General features: G+C 35.5%; 1 protein-coding gene across 3 annotated transcripts in view; it reads left to right on the forward strand.

Annotated features, from left to right (window-relative positions):
- The window catches only part of ARAP2 (ArfGAP with RhoGAP domain, ankyrin repeat and PH domain 2), a 213979-nt gene that overhangs the window by 165788 nt on the left and 30235 nt on the right, over positions 1-17956 (forward strand). For all 3 annotated transcript variants that reach the window (XM_042936649.1, XM_042936650.1, XM_042936651.1), the window contains 2 exons: positions 1702-1830; positions 15442-15581. In XM_042936649.1, the coding sequence (XP_042792583.1) occupies positions 1702-1830; positions 15442-15581 (269 nt within the window). The remainder of the gene's footprint in view (positions 1-1701; positions 1831-15441; positions 15582-17956) is intronic.

The raw sequence follows: 17956 nt of genomic DNA on the forward strand, positions 1-17956 counted from the left end.
TTAAGTACTTAGCAATCTGCTGTGTACTAAGGGGTATATATATGTACACAAGAGGTAGATTTGTCTTTAAAATGTATGGCCTAGTTGCTTTTTTTTTTTTTAATTGCCATTGTCATAATGAGTAGGCTTGCTCTAATAAATACTGAATAGTAAAACAAATATCTGGTTCTTTACAATGACAGCAGAAAAATTTGGTTTTTTTTTTCTTCTGTGGACTGGGGATTATTGATACATTCTGGAATGCTGAGGTCACAGCAGGGGGAGAGGAGTATTAAGGAGATGTGATATATTTGGTCTTTTTACTTATGATTGTATCACCAATTAAAATATCATGGTTCCTACGTGAGTATGATGCTCTTGACATGCTCTTTGTTTGTCATTAGTGTTTTTACTTTAATTGAAGGTGAAAAGCCAGAATGCTGTGCTCTTTGTATTTAGGAGGAGATGAAAGGGTTGAATTGACTTATATTCGACTGTGACCCTGAGAAAGCTGCATCAGCATGTTTACGCTAGAGCTGATGCTCTTGCTATTTCAATTGTGCCATTTTCAGGGTACTGTGAAAAGGTTTGAATTTCTTTTATTCCGGCCTATGTTCGGTTCTAACATTTTATTAACTGATTGTCATATTTTGATCTGGAAAAAAAATTTACTATAAAGCTTTGATTGTGATTCTAAGACCAGTTTGTTGTTGTTGTTGTTGTTGTTGTTGTTGTTGTTGTTGTTTTTTAACTCTGTGCTAAGAATTTGTAACACATTTAAAAGTATGATTGCCTAAAACAAAACATATGAATGAGTATTTATCAAGGAGAAATGTTTAAGATGTCATTAACTTCTTGCTTTTGGCCTATTGTATCAACAGTTAATACATAATATTGCCACATAATATCTCACTAATAGATATAAATGATGTAGTAGTATTTTGATTATTTTCATCTGTTCTCTGTTGAAGGCATATTTTTTTTAAAAATTTTTATTTACTTTTGATAGAGCAAGAGCAGGGGAGGGGCAGAGAGAGAGGGAGACAGAGGATTCCCCAGTGGGCTCTGTGCTGACAGCAGAGAGTCCTTGCTGGGGCTTGAACCCATGAACCGTGAGATCATGACTTGAGCCAAAGTCAGACGCCTAACTGACTGAGCCATCCAGGTGCCTCTTAGGCATATTTTATAATTTCATATTAATTGACTATGATAGTATCAGCTATAAATTGTTCACTGGTATTGATCAGATATTATAACATGCTAATGTCAGGATAAACAAAGGTTATTACTTACTACTGAGCAAAATTAACTTTGCTAGTCCTTTTACAATTAATTACATGCATATTCGTATAGCTTTCCAAAAGCAAGCCAGAATATTATCTGAATTAAAAACAGAGGAAGAAACTGATTTCTCTTAGAAAAGGATAGCATTATTTCTGAGATTTTATCTAGAGGATAGCACCTCTGAATTTTTTTTTAATAGCTGGGTAACAAATGTCCCTGCATAGATTCATTTATACAGTAAATTTCATCATATGTTTAATGGTGTTCTAGGTGTTAGGGTCTCTTGTATGTAGCCCTAGCATGATTATTGTGTAACATAAGATATGGTCATATTTTTTTGTTGCATATACATCTTTCTTAAAGGATTTTTTTTTAATGTATAAAAGCTGATAACTTACTATTTTTTTCAGTTTGATTCAGTATTATTTTTTTTTGCAGAACGCCCACTTCACTACACAGAAAATGTGTTGGAACAGGTGCTTCGGTGGAGTTCACTAGCTGAACCTGGCTCTGCTTATCTTGTGGTGAAGAGATTCTTAACCATTGACACAGTCAATCACTATAATGGTAGGTGTTATTTCACCTTGCAACTACAATAGAAAATTCAAGTGGCTAAAGGATAATTATTATGGCTCAAGGATTATTTGATAATGTAAAAAATGAGAAGCTGCATACAAAATCTACTTGACACAGTATTGTAGAATAGGAAGAAGAATATTGAGACAGAGTACCACATGCCCAAGTCAAATTTTCCTGGAAAGTAGCACACTGCTAATACTGGCTAATTTGATGTCCCAAGTTAAGGTTTTGGGAAGGAGTGGTTTATATTTTTTTAAAAGGACTTTTTTTTTGCAACACTTTTGTGTCTTTCTAATTTTTAAATAGATGGTGACTCTTCTTCCTGAATTATGTTCCCATTTGAAAGTTCTCTGGGCATTCAAGTGCAAGTTATACAAACTCTGAGACTGAGTATTTGTAATTCTCACTTATTTTGGGGGTGGTACTGGGGGAAAGAAAAGGAAGTACAAAATGATATGCTCCCAATAAGGATACTTGCCATCCATCTGGGAGAAGACATGTACACACGTGAGGTAGAAAAAGTTAGCACAAGGCAAACACGCAGGACAGTCTCTGAACCTTTGTGAGGTATCAGAAAACTTTTATTTTGAAACTGATTCATCTGTTATATTGTCATCAGCTGACAAATTAGAAAAAGATTTACTGCAGGCACTGTACATAAACCAACTCTGAAATCATTTAAGTTTTAGAAGATAAACTTTACTACAACTTTTATGATTGATATTAATAGTAGCTGTTACTATTTATTAATCACATATTATTAATCAAGCTCTGTACCTACTAAAGCTCATTTAAATTTCTTTAAACTTCCTAAATTGTGATTTGAATTTTCCAAATGGGGAAACAGAAGTACAGAAAAATGAAGTAATTTGCCCCAGATCAGACAGTTACTAAATATTGGATTTGAGAACAGATTGGTCTGTGGTCTAATTTTATATATATGTACAGCTCTTACATGCTGGAAACCTTCTTAGAAGGATTTCAGGATTTCCAGCTAATGGCCATAGATCTGTAAGTGCTTAATTTGTATCACAGCTAATCTGATAAATTTCTGATTTCACGATAATGTCCTAGTCTATTGTGGCAGCTGTAACTATGATAGACTGGTGGCTTATAAACAGCAGAAATTTATTTTTCACAGTCTGGAGACTGGAAGTCTGAGATGAAGGTTGCAGCATGGTCCAGTTCTGGTGAGAACTTCCTTCCAGGTTGCAGACTTTGTTCTTCTCATGTCTTCACAGAGTGGAGAGTAAGAGAGGAAGCAAGCTCTGTTGTGATTTATTAGGACACGTTCTGTCACGAGGGCTCACCCTCTGAATTCATCTAATCCTAATTACTGCCCAAAGACCCTACCTCCTAGTACCATCACATCAGGAGGTAGGGTTTGAATTTCGGGGGGCACAGACATTGACCATAACATCTTTTACGTCTTATGTGTCTGTCCTTTGTGTGTTATGTTTACATGAAAGCATTTTTCCAAAAGGCAAACAGCTGAACTACTTTACTTCTATGTCAGTCTCATCTTACGGGCATCTCAAAAAACCAAACAGGTGTTATTCTTCTTGCTGTAGACATTTAACCTTTTAGAAACCTTTATCTTATTTTAAATCCCTTTATCATAACCGCATATGTTTTTGACTACATACCTACACTTCTTAAGGATTGCAACAGAAATTTTCTCATACAAACATGACTCTATGATGTTGTAGGGCAGTGGTTCTCAGGTGGATGCAGTTTTGTTCCCCAGGGGACATAGGCAATGTCTGCAGGCACTTCTCACTCAACTAGATGGGGTGGTGTTTCTGGTATTTAGTGAGTAGAGATGGGAGATGCTGGTAATCTTCCTATAAAACACAGGACAGCTCTTCACAAAGAAGTATTTGGCTCAAAATGTCAGTGGTGCCTAGGTTGAGAATATCTGATTTAGATTATCTGTAAAATCTGTTCTGGCTCTTAAATTCTGTTATTCTTTCATTTTGACACTGAGATAAAGAAAAAACATTGAGCTTATAAACCAAGTCCTGTCAGCATTATGAAATATATATATAATAAGTCCTCATGGTTTCTTTCCTTTTAGAAAATCATCTTTTCAGGCAATTTTTTTTTTTATTTTTCTGGTGAGAATTTCCTTTTCTTTTTTCCAGTATCCCTCCAAAATGTCTCTAGTTCACTGTATTGCCAAACAAACAAACAAACAAAACAAAACAAAAAGTTGAAATCCATACCTAGACATGATACCTTCAGTCTTGTTTGAATGCTAGTGGATTGGTTAGGTGAATAAGAACAGACAAGAATAAGATCTTAAAGGCTGTGATAAAAAAGAAAGTTTTGTGCAGGTGGAGGTGAGGGATAACCAACACAAGGATACCCTTAAGTGCTGTTGATGTTTAAAGAAAAAAAGAAAACAGCATCATATTGAGCTGGTTGAGAGCAATGACATCTGAGTAGAAATCTTTAAAGTTGTTTAAGGACACAAAGAAATGGTAGAGTAGCATACTGTGCATTGGCTGTATCCACAACTGGGCCAGGAGATTCTGTGTTATAACGAAGCTTCATACACTCCTGTGTGTGCTCTGTATGGTGTTGTGAGTGTGTCCTTGTGGTGTGAAAGCATCAAGCTTCTATAAGGTCTAGACAAAACATCTGCATAAGAACCGGAGAACCCAAGCATGAAACATTCTCTAGGGTAAAATGTCAGCAGATGTTTTTGTGACTCTCACATCTCCTTCATGCCTGTAATGGAGTGGGAGCCATAAAACACATGCCTGTCCCCTGCACTATCCCTACCTCTGGTTTCCAAACCAGTATACAGCTTGTTATTATAATATCTATAGTTCCTTCTACCAGGAAATGATTTCTCTCTGCATGGGAAAAAAAAAAAAAAAGGTTTTAGAGTAACAGCATCAGCAGATACATTAATTGGACCGTTTCATATTAGTAGTTGTGTATTTTTGGTCATAAATAGTATCTATGCAGTAAATATTTTAAAAAGTTTGTTTTGTGTTTTCTACCCAATAAAATTTTTATAAATGTTTTTAATTAGAGCTTGATTTATATTAAGATTGTCAAAGCAAAATAATCTCTTTCATTATGGTTGGTTCTACATCTGTGTGAATTTAGGATTGTCATTTTAAAACAATTCTGGCCTGTTGTTCATTTTTTAAATCAATTTCTTAAGTCATGATTTTTTCCTATAATTGTGTCTTGTAGCAACCTAGAGCTTATAAATACTTCTTAGGGGGATATATTTTGTGATAGATTTTAGGTTGGTTAGACATTCAATCTACCTTGTCTCTGTCTTGGAAAATGTCTCTTAAATCAATCACAGTGACCACCTACTCCAGAATTATTGCTCTGTTCATTACATCTACTACTTAAAATTGGGATCTAAAAGGAAAGTAATGAAAGTAAATCAAATGTGATTTCCCTGTCAATTTGTTAGCAGAAAAACTGGAATCATCTCAGAAAGACATTGCTCTTTATGGCAGAAAGGGAACACTGTGAAGGATTTCTTTTCCTTTCTCGAGATTTTCTTATTCTACCCTGGGAGCCATGTGGAAATTAGCAGAATTTGAAACAAGGGTAGTTGGTAGCAACCACATTTTTTCTCACTAACAAATAGCTAATTTAATATTTTGTTAACATACAAAGTAGCATTGCCTCATCCTTTGCACTCTGTTCTTCCATACTCCATGCCTCCTGGCCACAGATTTTACCATCTCCCTACCTATCACTGTTTCTATTTCTGTATCTACACGTACAAATATACATGTATATGTGTGTGCTTGTCTATTACATGACTTCCATTTCATAAATTGTGTGATAATTTTTCTGATTTATGTAACAAATTATAAGCATATACTTTTGCTTGACATTAGGTTTTCAACACCTACTTGCTAAATCAAGAATTTTATCAAATAGCAGGTTTAAGCGTTTAGGGTAGTTTAGGGGTTTTCATTTCCTTAATTTTCTCACTTTACCTGAACAACTTAAAATGTCGACAATACAAGCAGGAATAGATTTAGAATCATCCGACACTTAATTTGTGCTCATTCATTTAAGGTAATGAGGTAGCATACTTTACTTTTATAGAAGTCTATGACAGTAAATAAATGTTGTTGCCTCTACTTAGAAATCAATTCTGTGTTCTTCAAAAGCAGCATTTTATTTCTTGGAAACATTTTGTGTCATTGCCATTATTGTAATGAGGAGTTAACTAACTTGAAAAGAAAGATAATAGTCCTCAAATTTCTTTTCTACCCCATAGATTATGACTGAGACATTATGATAGGAGGAATAAAACTTCATTTAAATTGCCATTTTAGACTTTGTCATAGCTAATCTCATTAGACTGTCTTTTATCATTATCTCTTGTATTGAGTTAAGCTTCAGCATCTCTATCACAAGTAAACCATAAATGTATACCTTCTGTAAGGTTCCAGAGTAAATAATTTTATGTTGCTGAAGTCTTATTTTAAGCGTTAAAGATCTTTAAAGTTACCTCAATCGAATGTGATACATTGGCATCAAGTTTTAATGATCTAAATGGGGAAGAAATACTTTTAAGATATAAGATGTAACTCAAATGCAGATCCCTGTAGGTTTCTAAATTTAGATTGCTACATATGACAGATGCTTTGGAATTAAATTTGCATTAGAATAGAATAGTTCAAAATGCAACTGCTTCTGGCAAATACAGACGTGGAAAGCTGAACCATCCACTATCAACTAACTTAAGAAAATACAAGAAAATTCCAGCAAAAATAGTATGAAGCCATAAATCATAGTCTCGCTGCAAGAATTTACTTTCCACTCCCCATCAAATCTTTTTAAATCCAAATGTGTGTAACAGTTGAAGGTAAGCCTCGTCCACTTCAAATATAAGTATCTTCTTGAAAATTGATGATAGTCTTTGATATTCATCATGAAGCATGAATGTCCCGGCTTCTTTTAATGTTAAAATTCTATGGTGAGAAAACCAACTGGTAAGTTTCTATTAGGAATCTACTATGGAAAATTAAAGGATTGTTAAGCATTATCTTTACCCACAAGGAAGAGAAAATTTAAATGTATTACGTCTATTTAAATTACAAGGTTACAAATACAGCATGCAGTACATGACTGCTATTAGCCAGGAAGTTTATGGAGAGCTTTCAAGCACAGAAAAATCGTTGAGTTAGTTGATCACTGACATCTCCTCTAATACTGAATGTATCTCATTCAACAAAATATCATTGCTTGTTTAGTTTTTCTTACATCTGTTGTCCTAACAAGACTATATCTTATTCTTTTACTCACTAAAAGTACATGTTATGTAAACTTTTTAAATATAAATGAGTAACACTTTGTAACTGAGCAGGTACTGGCGGAATTTCATAGCAGTGCAAATTCTTAAGCTTTTATCTAGATAGTGAGGGAATGCTTTCCCTAGGAAATTAGCGTTGTATTAGTGTTGAGAAAATGGCATAGGGTCCTCAGTTTCTTGATTTGAATACTTTGTGAGACATTAAGATGGGGAGAATAGAAGAGGCCACTATTCGGGATGAAATAGGGTTTGGGTCACTGAATTCGGTTTTGGATGTCTGTAGTTTTTAGTTTTCTGTCAGGTGTCCAGTGGTGTATGTCTGGAAGGGATCTGAGTACTCATCACTAGGGAGCATGTTATGTGGGGCATGATTTTAGCCTTTGGAGAGTGCAAGATCATGCAGTTGTAATGTTAAAATAAGAACATTAAAGAACTGAGCGTAGAATTACCAGCACGTAAGGCCCAGCTCTATTAAGGGAGCCCTGCTTGTGAAGGAATAATCGGAAAGGCTGTCAGAAAACAAAGAGCAATGTGTGGAATCATCAAAGGATTGCCCTTTAGGGAACAGTGTGTTTAACAATGCAGTATGGTACGCAAGGTCAAGAAAGGCCCCCAAACATTTATTAGTATTGTAGTGATCATGATGAACAATGACCATTACTTACAAGCATCTCAGTATAAAAAGAATTCTTTGTTAGATGTTAAGAGACCTGAATTGTAATTCTAGGACATTTGCTCCCTAGTTCTGTAACAAAACCTTTGTGAACCATAGTTTTCTCCCTTACAAGATGAGATCATAATACCTGTACTTTCTACTTTAGAATAGAAAGTTGCATGAGGGGCACCTGGCTGGCCCAGTCGGTAGAACATGTGACTCTTGATCTTGGGATTCTAACTTCAAACCCCACATTGTGTGTAGAAATTATTAAAAAATAAATAAATAAAGTCTTTTTTTAAAAATTGCATGAGGAGCAATAAGATAAAATACATGAACACTTTGGAAAGTCTAAAATACTGTCTATGTGTTAAGAGTATCCTAAATACAACACTATGATGCTAAATTTTATTTCTAAAATTTTATTATAATTCAGGATAAAAATAGAATAGAAAAGTGGTTTCTACTATCTGTAATTTGCTGCATTGTCAGTAAAATGACATGGAATTTCTGGCACTTTTCTAGTCAGTCCTTCAATGGTAATTATATCTACAGTTTTCTTATTTATGGGGACTCTAATTGTAGGAAGATGTCAACAGGCTACTAGTTCTATTAAGCATCACTTCTTCAGTACAAGTAACACAGAGGAAAATAGACTAGGAATGAGTCAGGGGACATATTTGGGTTTTCCTAAAAAATAGATTACTTTCAATGTACCATTTGGGGAGACTGGGTGGCTCAGTCGGTTAAGTGACTTCAGCCCAGGTCATGCTCTTTCTTACCGGTTTGTGAGGTCGAGCCCCACATCAGGCTCTGTGCTAACAACTCAGAGCCTGGAACCTACTTGAGATTCTGTATCTCCCTCTCTCTCTGCCTCTCCCCTATACTCACTCACTCTCTCTCTCTCAAAAGTAAATAAAAATTTACAAAAAAAAAAAAAAAAGAATGATAGGCCTGTGCCTTTCTGACACATTAAAAGACAAAACAAAACATTAGATTACTTTTAAGCAGCTATTATCCAGTTTGGTTTCTACTCAGTTGTAGAACTAAATTATACTAAAATGAATTTTGAGGGAATGCCATACAATGATTGCAATATATCAGAAATTCTGCTTCCTTCCAGTTAAAAAGAATACACACATTTTTCTGGTTATTTGTCTTTCTCAGTTTGACTTATTTCACTTAGCATAATACCCTCAAGGTCCTTCAAAAATTAAAAAAAAGACAAATAAATAGACAGAATCAGACCTATAAATACAGAGAACTGGTGTTTGCCTGAGGGGAGGGAAAAGGTTGGGGGATTGAGCAAAATGGGGAGAGGGGAGATAGAGATACAGGCTTCTAGTTACAGAAAGAACAGACATGGGAATAAAAGGTACAGCATAGGGAATATAGTCAGTGATACTGTAATAGTATAATGGGGTAGGTGGTAGCTATACTTGTGGTGAACATAGCATAAACTTGTCAAATCACTAAGTTGTATGCCTGAAACTAATGTAACATTGTGTGTCAACCATACTAAAAAACAAACAAGGGAATATACATGATTCTATATAATCAGCATCAAAGGAAAACTTGCCTAATTTTTAATTTGTAAGAAATCGTTAGGCAGCGAATACTGCCAACTATTACTTGGTCATGGCATATTTTAAAGAGGGTATCTCTCCTGGAAACTGCCCATTTGTCTCTTTTACAAAGTTCACGGCAGAGGTGGAATAACAAGGAATTTTTCAGCCTTGAAGAATAATGGACAGCCCTGAAGAAATAATCTTTGCCATCCAAAGAAGGGAGACACATCGAGACCATGAAAAAAAATGGGCTTTTTTTTTTTTTTCATATTCTCTTGTCTAGCTCAGAACATATATAAGAAATACAAAAGATAACAGTCCATTTTAGTTACTGTGCATTTTACTCTGTGCCACATGCTGGGTTGAATGCTTTTCCATTCACCATCTCATTTCTTCTTCCTAGTTAGTCTTAACCAGGCCTCTACACATGGAGAAATGAGGGCATGGAGACAATACATAACTCCATCAGGGTCATTTGCTTGTAAGTGCAGAGCAAGCATTTGAATAAAGATGTCTCCAAATCCAGTCCATATATTCTGTCCTAACCTACCAACTAGACTGATATCAAGGATAAATCAGTAGTTTTTTAATTCTTATAAACTCAATCTATAAATCATGAGGCCCTTGGAAGTGTAGTTCTTTCTCTTTTTGCTTTTCTTTGTAGTACAGAGAAAAGTATACCCTGCTTGCTCTGTGCCAAGTACTGTTCTAAGCACTTCACCCACCAAATGCATGGGGTGAGTATTATATGTATCCCCATTTTTCAGGTGAAGAAACTGAGATTCAGAGATGACTACCTGAGAGTGAGTGGAGGATGTGGTTGTCATTTTTTCTTATGTTTATTTACTTTTGCTATGGGGGGAGGAGGGACAGAGAGAGAGGAAGACACAGAATCTGAAGCAGGCTCCAGGCCCTGAGATGTCAGCACAGAACCTGACCCAGGGCTCGACACGGCTTGAACTCCGGAATAGTGAGATCATGACCTGAGCCAAAGTCTGACGCTGAACCAACTGAGCCACCCAGGTGCCCCTGTAGATGTGGTTGTCATTTAAACCCAGCATCAGAGTGTGCCCTTAGTCACTGTTGCTATGTCAGCTCTCGTAGGTTGGGGAGGGAAGTCCAAAGCACACATTGTTTTAAAAAGCAAATATGAAATTATCATGTACCTAAGAGGTAAATTATTAAGCAAATAGGATTTATACACCCAGGAACTAGATTATATCTTAGAGTGTAGGGATATAAATAATAAATATGAACTAGAATTGTTAGAAAAATCTCTGTGGATAAGTACAGAAGTGGGTACAGAAGTGGGATAGAATTTGTATAGAAGCAAGAAAAATGGAATTTCTCTCAAGTTTATTCAGGTAATCAACTTGAGACATGGTGTAGAGATGATTAGTTTTCCAAACAGTATATTATGATCAAGTGAACTATAAATATATTTTTATTTAATATTTTATAGAGATGGGTAGGAGAAATTTGTTTATTTAGCCCTTTAAATGTCAGGAAAAGGAGTTTAGACTTTTTTTTAATGATAAAAAAGTAAAGCATTAAATAGTAGAAAAACAAGGCTGTAGATGGGGTGGAGTGGGGGGGATTAACATGTTAAAATAGCATTTGCATAACACAAATCTGGAATTATTTGCTGGAGCCATTAGAACAAAGGGCATGGAGTTATAAAATCCTGGAATCCCCAGGTAGTAGGTAGAAAAGGCAGGGGTTAGAGTAATGGCATTGGGAATAAAATAGAATTGAACCCCAAAGAGAAATTCTCAAAGAACAGTGGCTGACTTGCTAGCTGACTGGACATGAAGGAAAAAGGAGGAGTATATAATTTGGAAGTACCATTCCTGGATTTATGTTTTTCCCTCCCCCTCTCTCTGTCTCTACCTCTCCTTCCCAGGATCCTTCCACCTCCTCTGCAGTCAGTTCTTTTTTGGGGATTAGGGACCACTAGTTAGGGATTGTTCATTTGTACAAGAACTTGTGGTTTTCAAATGGTTTGGAAAAACTTTTTTTATTGTTATCAGTTTCATCATCCCAGTAATATGATATTCTATTTAAACAAATTTGGCTATTCTGTTTTGTTTCATACATGTGACTTTTAAGGGCCTTTCTAACTAATAACAAAATTATAGCACAATCAAGAATACTGGCTCTTATTTTCTTTATCTCCAGTGTTAACTCGAAAGACCCATTGTTTAACTTCACTTGTTCCTTCCATGTCCTAGTAATCAACAAGAAGGGGAAAGGCATTTATGATTCTCTAGATATAACAGAATGCCGGAATTCTGTTGGAATGAAAGACAAAGGTAGTAAAGGAAATTGTACCCATTAGGGTACATCCCAGAATCTTTCTCTGAAGGAATTAGGTGCTTAGAGGAGTGCATTAAATCTTCACATGTGTTATATTTGCAAATACATTAGATGATTTTCCCAAATCTTTTAGTGCATGATTCATTTGCTTTAGCTGGTTTCTTTTTCCATTGAAAGCAGATTTACATGGTGTGTCCTATGTTTTTCTTTCCTATTTTCTTTTTTAAATTCGTATTACATAGAAATATTCTGTGCTTATTAACTTACAGCATGGCTAAGATTGATATTGTGGACCATATGACGTGTGAAATCATTGTTTTGATTGGATCAGAGGGATTCAGTGTATATTGAATAAGTATAGGAGGGGGTATAGCCAGAAAGACTGCCTATGTGGCTTTAGAAATACTAGTGCTCTGAAGTTTGAAGCTAAAAAAAATGACATCTAGAAAAATCACTGTGCTGTGAGGGACGATGGAGATAGCAAGATCTCACAGAATTGTGAAGGCAAACCATAGCAGGGAGACAGGAGTACTGGCCAGAATCTCAAGAATTATGAAGCAGAAAGCCCACTGCAAAGATCAATAGCAGAAGTTTGAACTCTAGCTCAGGAGAGACATGCAGAGCATAAAACTTATATTTCTGACAAACTAGAGTTGAATTCAAACCTGGATGGGGTCTGGGAAGCAGGTACAGTGGATACAGTTGGCATGAACTTTGTACTGAATGAGACTCCTCTGAAGCAGAGGACCCTAGTAAGCTTTCTGCCTGGGGTGAAGAGGGGGGCGGTGAAAACCTGAGAGTGAAGTACCCCACTGTTGAGGGACCAAGCAGTACTGGAAAGGTTTGGAAAAGTGAAGGATTGGAAGCCATTTAATTCATAACCTTAGTTTTATTACGTGCCGAGTCACACACGATGGCCCCCAAAGTCTGTAGTTTCATTTTGTCATTTACATAGTGGGTAATTTTTCTCCTTTTTGACGTTTTGAGAGCATCCAGAATTTCGTTGTGAGAGCCTTTAAAAATTCTTTAAAGTCCTTGATAGTTACCAAACATCTTTATTTCAGAGTCTTTCATTCTTTCCTCATCTTTCACATTTATTTCTCTCAAAGCCCTCCTCCTGAGTCCCTTAAAGTATGCTGCAAGATATAACTAATATACTCAATTATGTAATTATTATTAAAATAAATTTTAACAAGTATGAACCCAAACATAGCAACAATATTTTTTCCCTAAGCTTGTTTTCTCTTTGACCTGCAAATGGTTTACTTAGGCACTGGACATATGGTTACTGGTAAAACTTGAAAGGCTTATTCATTTGGACAAAAATCTAAATGAAAAAGTACAATTAGAAGGTGTAAATGGAGGGGCCACTGCGTGGCTCAGTCGAACGTATAATTCTTGATTTTGGCTCAGGTCATGATCCCAGGGTCATGGGATGGAGCCCTGGGTCCGGCTTCCCACTGAGTGTGGAGTCTGCTTAAGATTTTCTCTCCCTCCATGGAGAAGAAAAAAAAAAAAAAAAAAAAAGTATAAATGGAATTTGTTTGGCTTAAGCAATATATAATATCTATATCTCACAACTTGATTATAATTTAAACTTTTAAAAAGATTTACCTATTTCTAAACTAACAGTATTATGAATACCATTCTCAACTTTCCTGTTCTAAATAAGCTGAATCACTAAGCCTCCTGAATGTTTTTTGAATTGCTCACTTCTGTCGGTAGACACACCGTTATTTGCTAGCCCATATTTAATTCATTTGTTTCCAAGGTTGTATATTACTAGGACCAAGTGCATACTAGACCCTTAATACTTCATGAAGAAATGAATGCTTTGATGTAATATGAATTTCACTGAATATTTATTTTATGTTTACTTTTTTCTTGACCTTCCAGTTGTATTATAATAGATGTTCTTTCAAGTCTTTTAATTGGAAAAGTTCTATCATTTGAAATATTTTTATGGAAGTGAATATTGATTGTGTGAAAAGACAAAATTTATTAGTGTGGTTCAAAAATTACCTTAAAGTCTCAAACTACCAAAAAAGAACCTGTTTTAGTATGATAGTATGATTCAAAGAATGTTCTATGCAGCCAGTAAATGTGTCATGAAAACTGTTGGGGTTTGTTAATTACATTTGTTTGCAGCATCAGTGATGTGATTAGTCTTGGGGACTTCTACTTCCAGATATTCATGCCATACTCATATTTGAGTATAATTACAAGGACCTATTTCTGTTTTTTTTACTTCTGTTCTCTTACGCCAATTATAGTTGTGAGCCACTGTGTATTATTTGCTCTGTAAGTACACATTTTCTTTAAACCAAGGAATTGTTCGATTTAAGACCAAGAGTTTTTTTTTTTCTAAAACCATTCAGTTTATTTTGTACGTTTTAGGAACCATGCATGATTATTTAAAAATTGTATCACCTGACTAGCAGAAAATTGCTAAAGGTCCTAGTCTGATACAGTGTCCAACCCTACATTTTTTTGTGGGTCTTTATCTAATACAAGGCCCACAGTAATCTGCAGGATATGTGTTATTGCTCTTATTTTCCAGGAAAAGCAGAAGTTGACACCATAACGACTGTATGGTGTTTGGCTTAAGGTTCCTTTTTTTTTTTACCCACTGCTCTTTAATTCTCAAGTAGGCAGTTGAATATTGTCTAGAATTCAAGGAGAAAGTCTTAGACTGGAGATGTATTGATACATGTATACATGATAAATTTATCCAAATACAAATTTGGTATTCTTACCAGAAAAAAAATTTTATAGAATTAGTTGAAATGATTTTCAAATGTGGGACTCTGGCAGCATTGCACATGAAACATAGTTGTTGATAAATGTTCTGCCTTAGCGCTTTTTTCCCCCCTTACTTGGTTCAAAAGTACAGAATTTTCTTTAGTGCCCTGAGAATTCTTGGGTTCCTGAATCAGAATCCTGGGAGAGGCTTCCATTTTAACCTATGGATTGCATGGTTTTTTGAGAGCTGTTCAGAAGAAATACAATGCAAGCCAATTGTGTAATTTTAAATTATCTAGTAGCCACATTAAAAGATATAAAAAAACAGGTGTGGGGCGCCTGGGTGGCTCAGTCAGTTAAGCATCTGACTTCAGCTCAGGTCATGATCTTACAGTTCGTGAGTTCAAGCCCCGCGTTGGGCTCTGCGCTGACAGCTCAGAGCCCAGAGCCTGCTTCGGATTCTGTGTCTCCCTCTCTCTCTCTCTCTGCCCCTCCCCTGCTCATGCTCTGTCTCTCTCACTCTCAAAAATGAATAAATGCTAATAAATAAATAAATAATTAAATAATTAAAAAAATAAAAAAACAGGTGAAATTAATTTTTACTAATACAGTTTATTTTTTTTCTAATACAGTTTATTTAAACTCACATTATCTAAAATATTTTATCATGTCATCAGTATTATAAAATTATGATATTTTTACCTTTTTTTGGTACTAAAACTTTAAAATATGGCCTATATTTTATACTTATAGCACATTTCAGTTGAGATTAACCACATTTCAAGTGCTTATTAGCCAGTAGCCAATTGAACAGCATAGGCAGGCCTGTATATTATAAATAGATGTAAATACCCTGAAACATCGTGTTCCCAGAAATTAACTGTAGGCTTCTTAATGGTCAGAAACAAATTGTTAGTTTGTATTATCAAAACTGAAAATACAGATTGTTTTGTATTATACTCCAAATAAATGAAAATGTACCTAACTTACAAAAGTAATGTTGTACTTTACAGAGAGGAGGGCCCTGGAAAGTATCAAAGAAGGAGTCTTGAAAATTAAAGAAGAACCATCTAAAATACTGTCTGGAAATAAGTTTCAAGACCGGTATTTTGTTTTACGAGATGGGTATCTCTTTCTCTACAAGGATTCAAAGGTAGTTGTGTATTTAGTATTTGAACCCATGTGTGTTTTTGTGTGGGTATTAACATTCTCATTTTATGTCTCTCTCAGTCCTCTCTTGGCAGTCAAGCCCTGTGGGAAACAGAACACATAGTAAGCTGATGATTTCTTGCAGCCTCTGGGATATGGTATTAATACACTGAGTAACACTGTGAAGAACTTCATATGACCTTTCTGAGCACTTCTCATTATTTTAGTGCAGAGAAGTCCTGAATATATACATTATATATAATATATATCATATGTAATATTATATATATATATAGCAGCATGCTCATCAAAGACTTCACTAAGAATATTAATAGGCAAGTCCCAGATAGAGAAAAATATATTCATAGTACATACATCTGAGAAAGAACTCATTTTCCGAATATGAAGAACTCCAAATCAACAATAAAAAGACTACCCAATAAAAATTGGAGTGAAGTGGTGAATAGATACTATGTGAAAGAACATGTAGGAATGGTCAATAAACCATTGTAATGAAAGTGCTCAACATAATAGTCACCAGGGGCATGCAAATTAAAACCGTGCAACATTGTTTTCACTGATTGGTATGACTGAGGATGTTGATTAATTAAATTCCTCATAAATTGCTAGTGGAAGGGTAAGATCACACAGTTACTATATAGAACCGTTTGGAATTTTTTAAAAATATTCATACAGCTACCCACGATCCAGCCACTCTATTCCTAGGCATTATGTTCACAAAAGCATTTGTTCAAGAATGTTCATAAGCAGCTTTACTCATAAAACCAAAACCTGGAAACATTCCAAATGTTTCATCATCAATAAAAGAATGATACATTCATACAATAGAATATTATTTGGCAGTAAAAATTAATGAAAAGTAATGAATGTAACAACACAGATGAATCTTTAAATCCTTGTTTAGCAAAAGCAGCTTGATACAAAATCGTACCATATGAGTCTGTACACAAGAAGTCTAAGAACAGGCAAAATCATTCATGATGATAGAAGTCAGAAAGTGTCTACCTGAGGTGTGGAGAAAGGTTGTTGCAGAAGCAAGATGATGGAGACAGGAGGGATCTTTCTAGGGTGATATAAATAAATATTCTCTATCCAGTTTGGGTGATTATAAGAATGTATATAGTAACGTCTCTACTTCCTTGAGATTCAGGTAACACCTATGCAATTCTTTTAAATGTAGAATGACAGCAGGATCTAAAGGCACTTTTTTATATTGAATTATCAAATTCCCTTGGGTTCATATCGCTTGCATGCTTTAGGAGTGTGGTGGTTCCCTGTGATGTGTTGTAGAGATGTATAAAGACAGACCAGACGAGTAACATCTGTTAATAGTTATGAAGAAAGGATTCTTAGGCAGCTTTCCAAACCTCTGTGATCTCATTTTATTACGGCTTCTGTTGAGCTCCCCACATGCTTTGACCGCTTTCCCTGCATGTTCCTCCAGCAGGGAGGGCTCCATGTGGGCAAAATAAATCTGAGTAGCATTCCTCCTTTGATTAGGACAGTGGATTGTCCAGGCGGGAGCGGCGGCGGGGGGCTTCCCTCACCCCTCTCTATTCAGAGAGCTGTAATACATACTGTACTTGAACTCTCCACCTTATTATGCCATCTCATAGACCCAGCAGGGAGTCTGTGTGGGTATCAAATGGTTATTATCTATTATCATCCTTCAGTTTTTCTAGTAGAGGAAGAGTGGAGTCTGCAGAAGTAAGGCACAGAAGAATTTGGGGTTATGTGAACTGAAGACATCAGATTTCAAGGTTCATGAACTTTATATTTGTGTTCGTGAAAGTAAATTCAGGACTACACAGCTGATTATTCTAGCTGTCTAGAACTGATTCTGATTAAATTTTCTTTGGTTTTCTTCAGTGGGTCACCCACTTTGATCTTCATTAGACTGACTTTCTTAATCTTTGCCCTTCTATGCACATATGTTGGTTAAGTGTCACTCTTAAGTGTCCTGCTTAGGGTATTTAAAAATGAACCTGAACGTTTTAGTCCCATTAAGGAACCAACAGTTCCATTGTGTAGCAATGGGACATTGCTAGAAACAGTTAATAGTTGTTAATAGTAACAGCAGTGCAATCATAATGGCAGTGACTAACATTCAGGTGGTTACTTTATAAAAAGCAGAGTTCTGTACATTTCACTTGGAGTATCTAATTTTATCTTTATAATAACCCTGTGAAATTAGTACTGTAATTATTCCCACTTTACAGATAAAGAAATGGATCCTACTAAGGTATTACATAACTTGCTCAACATCACATAACCAGTAAGCAACAGACTCAGAATGCATTCCCAACTGTCTGACTCCAAAGCCTCCGTGTAAGGGGACTTACCAAACAAATACAAATT

Source organism: Panthera leo, chromosome B1 (assembly GCF_018350215.1).
Source record: "Panthera leo isolate Ple1 chromosome B1, P.leo_Ple1_pat1.1, whole genome shotgun sequence".
Taxonomy (NCBI): domain Eukaryota; kingdom Metazoa; phylum Chordata; class Mammalia; order Carnivora; family Felidae; genus Panthera; species Panthera leo.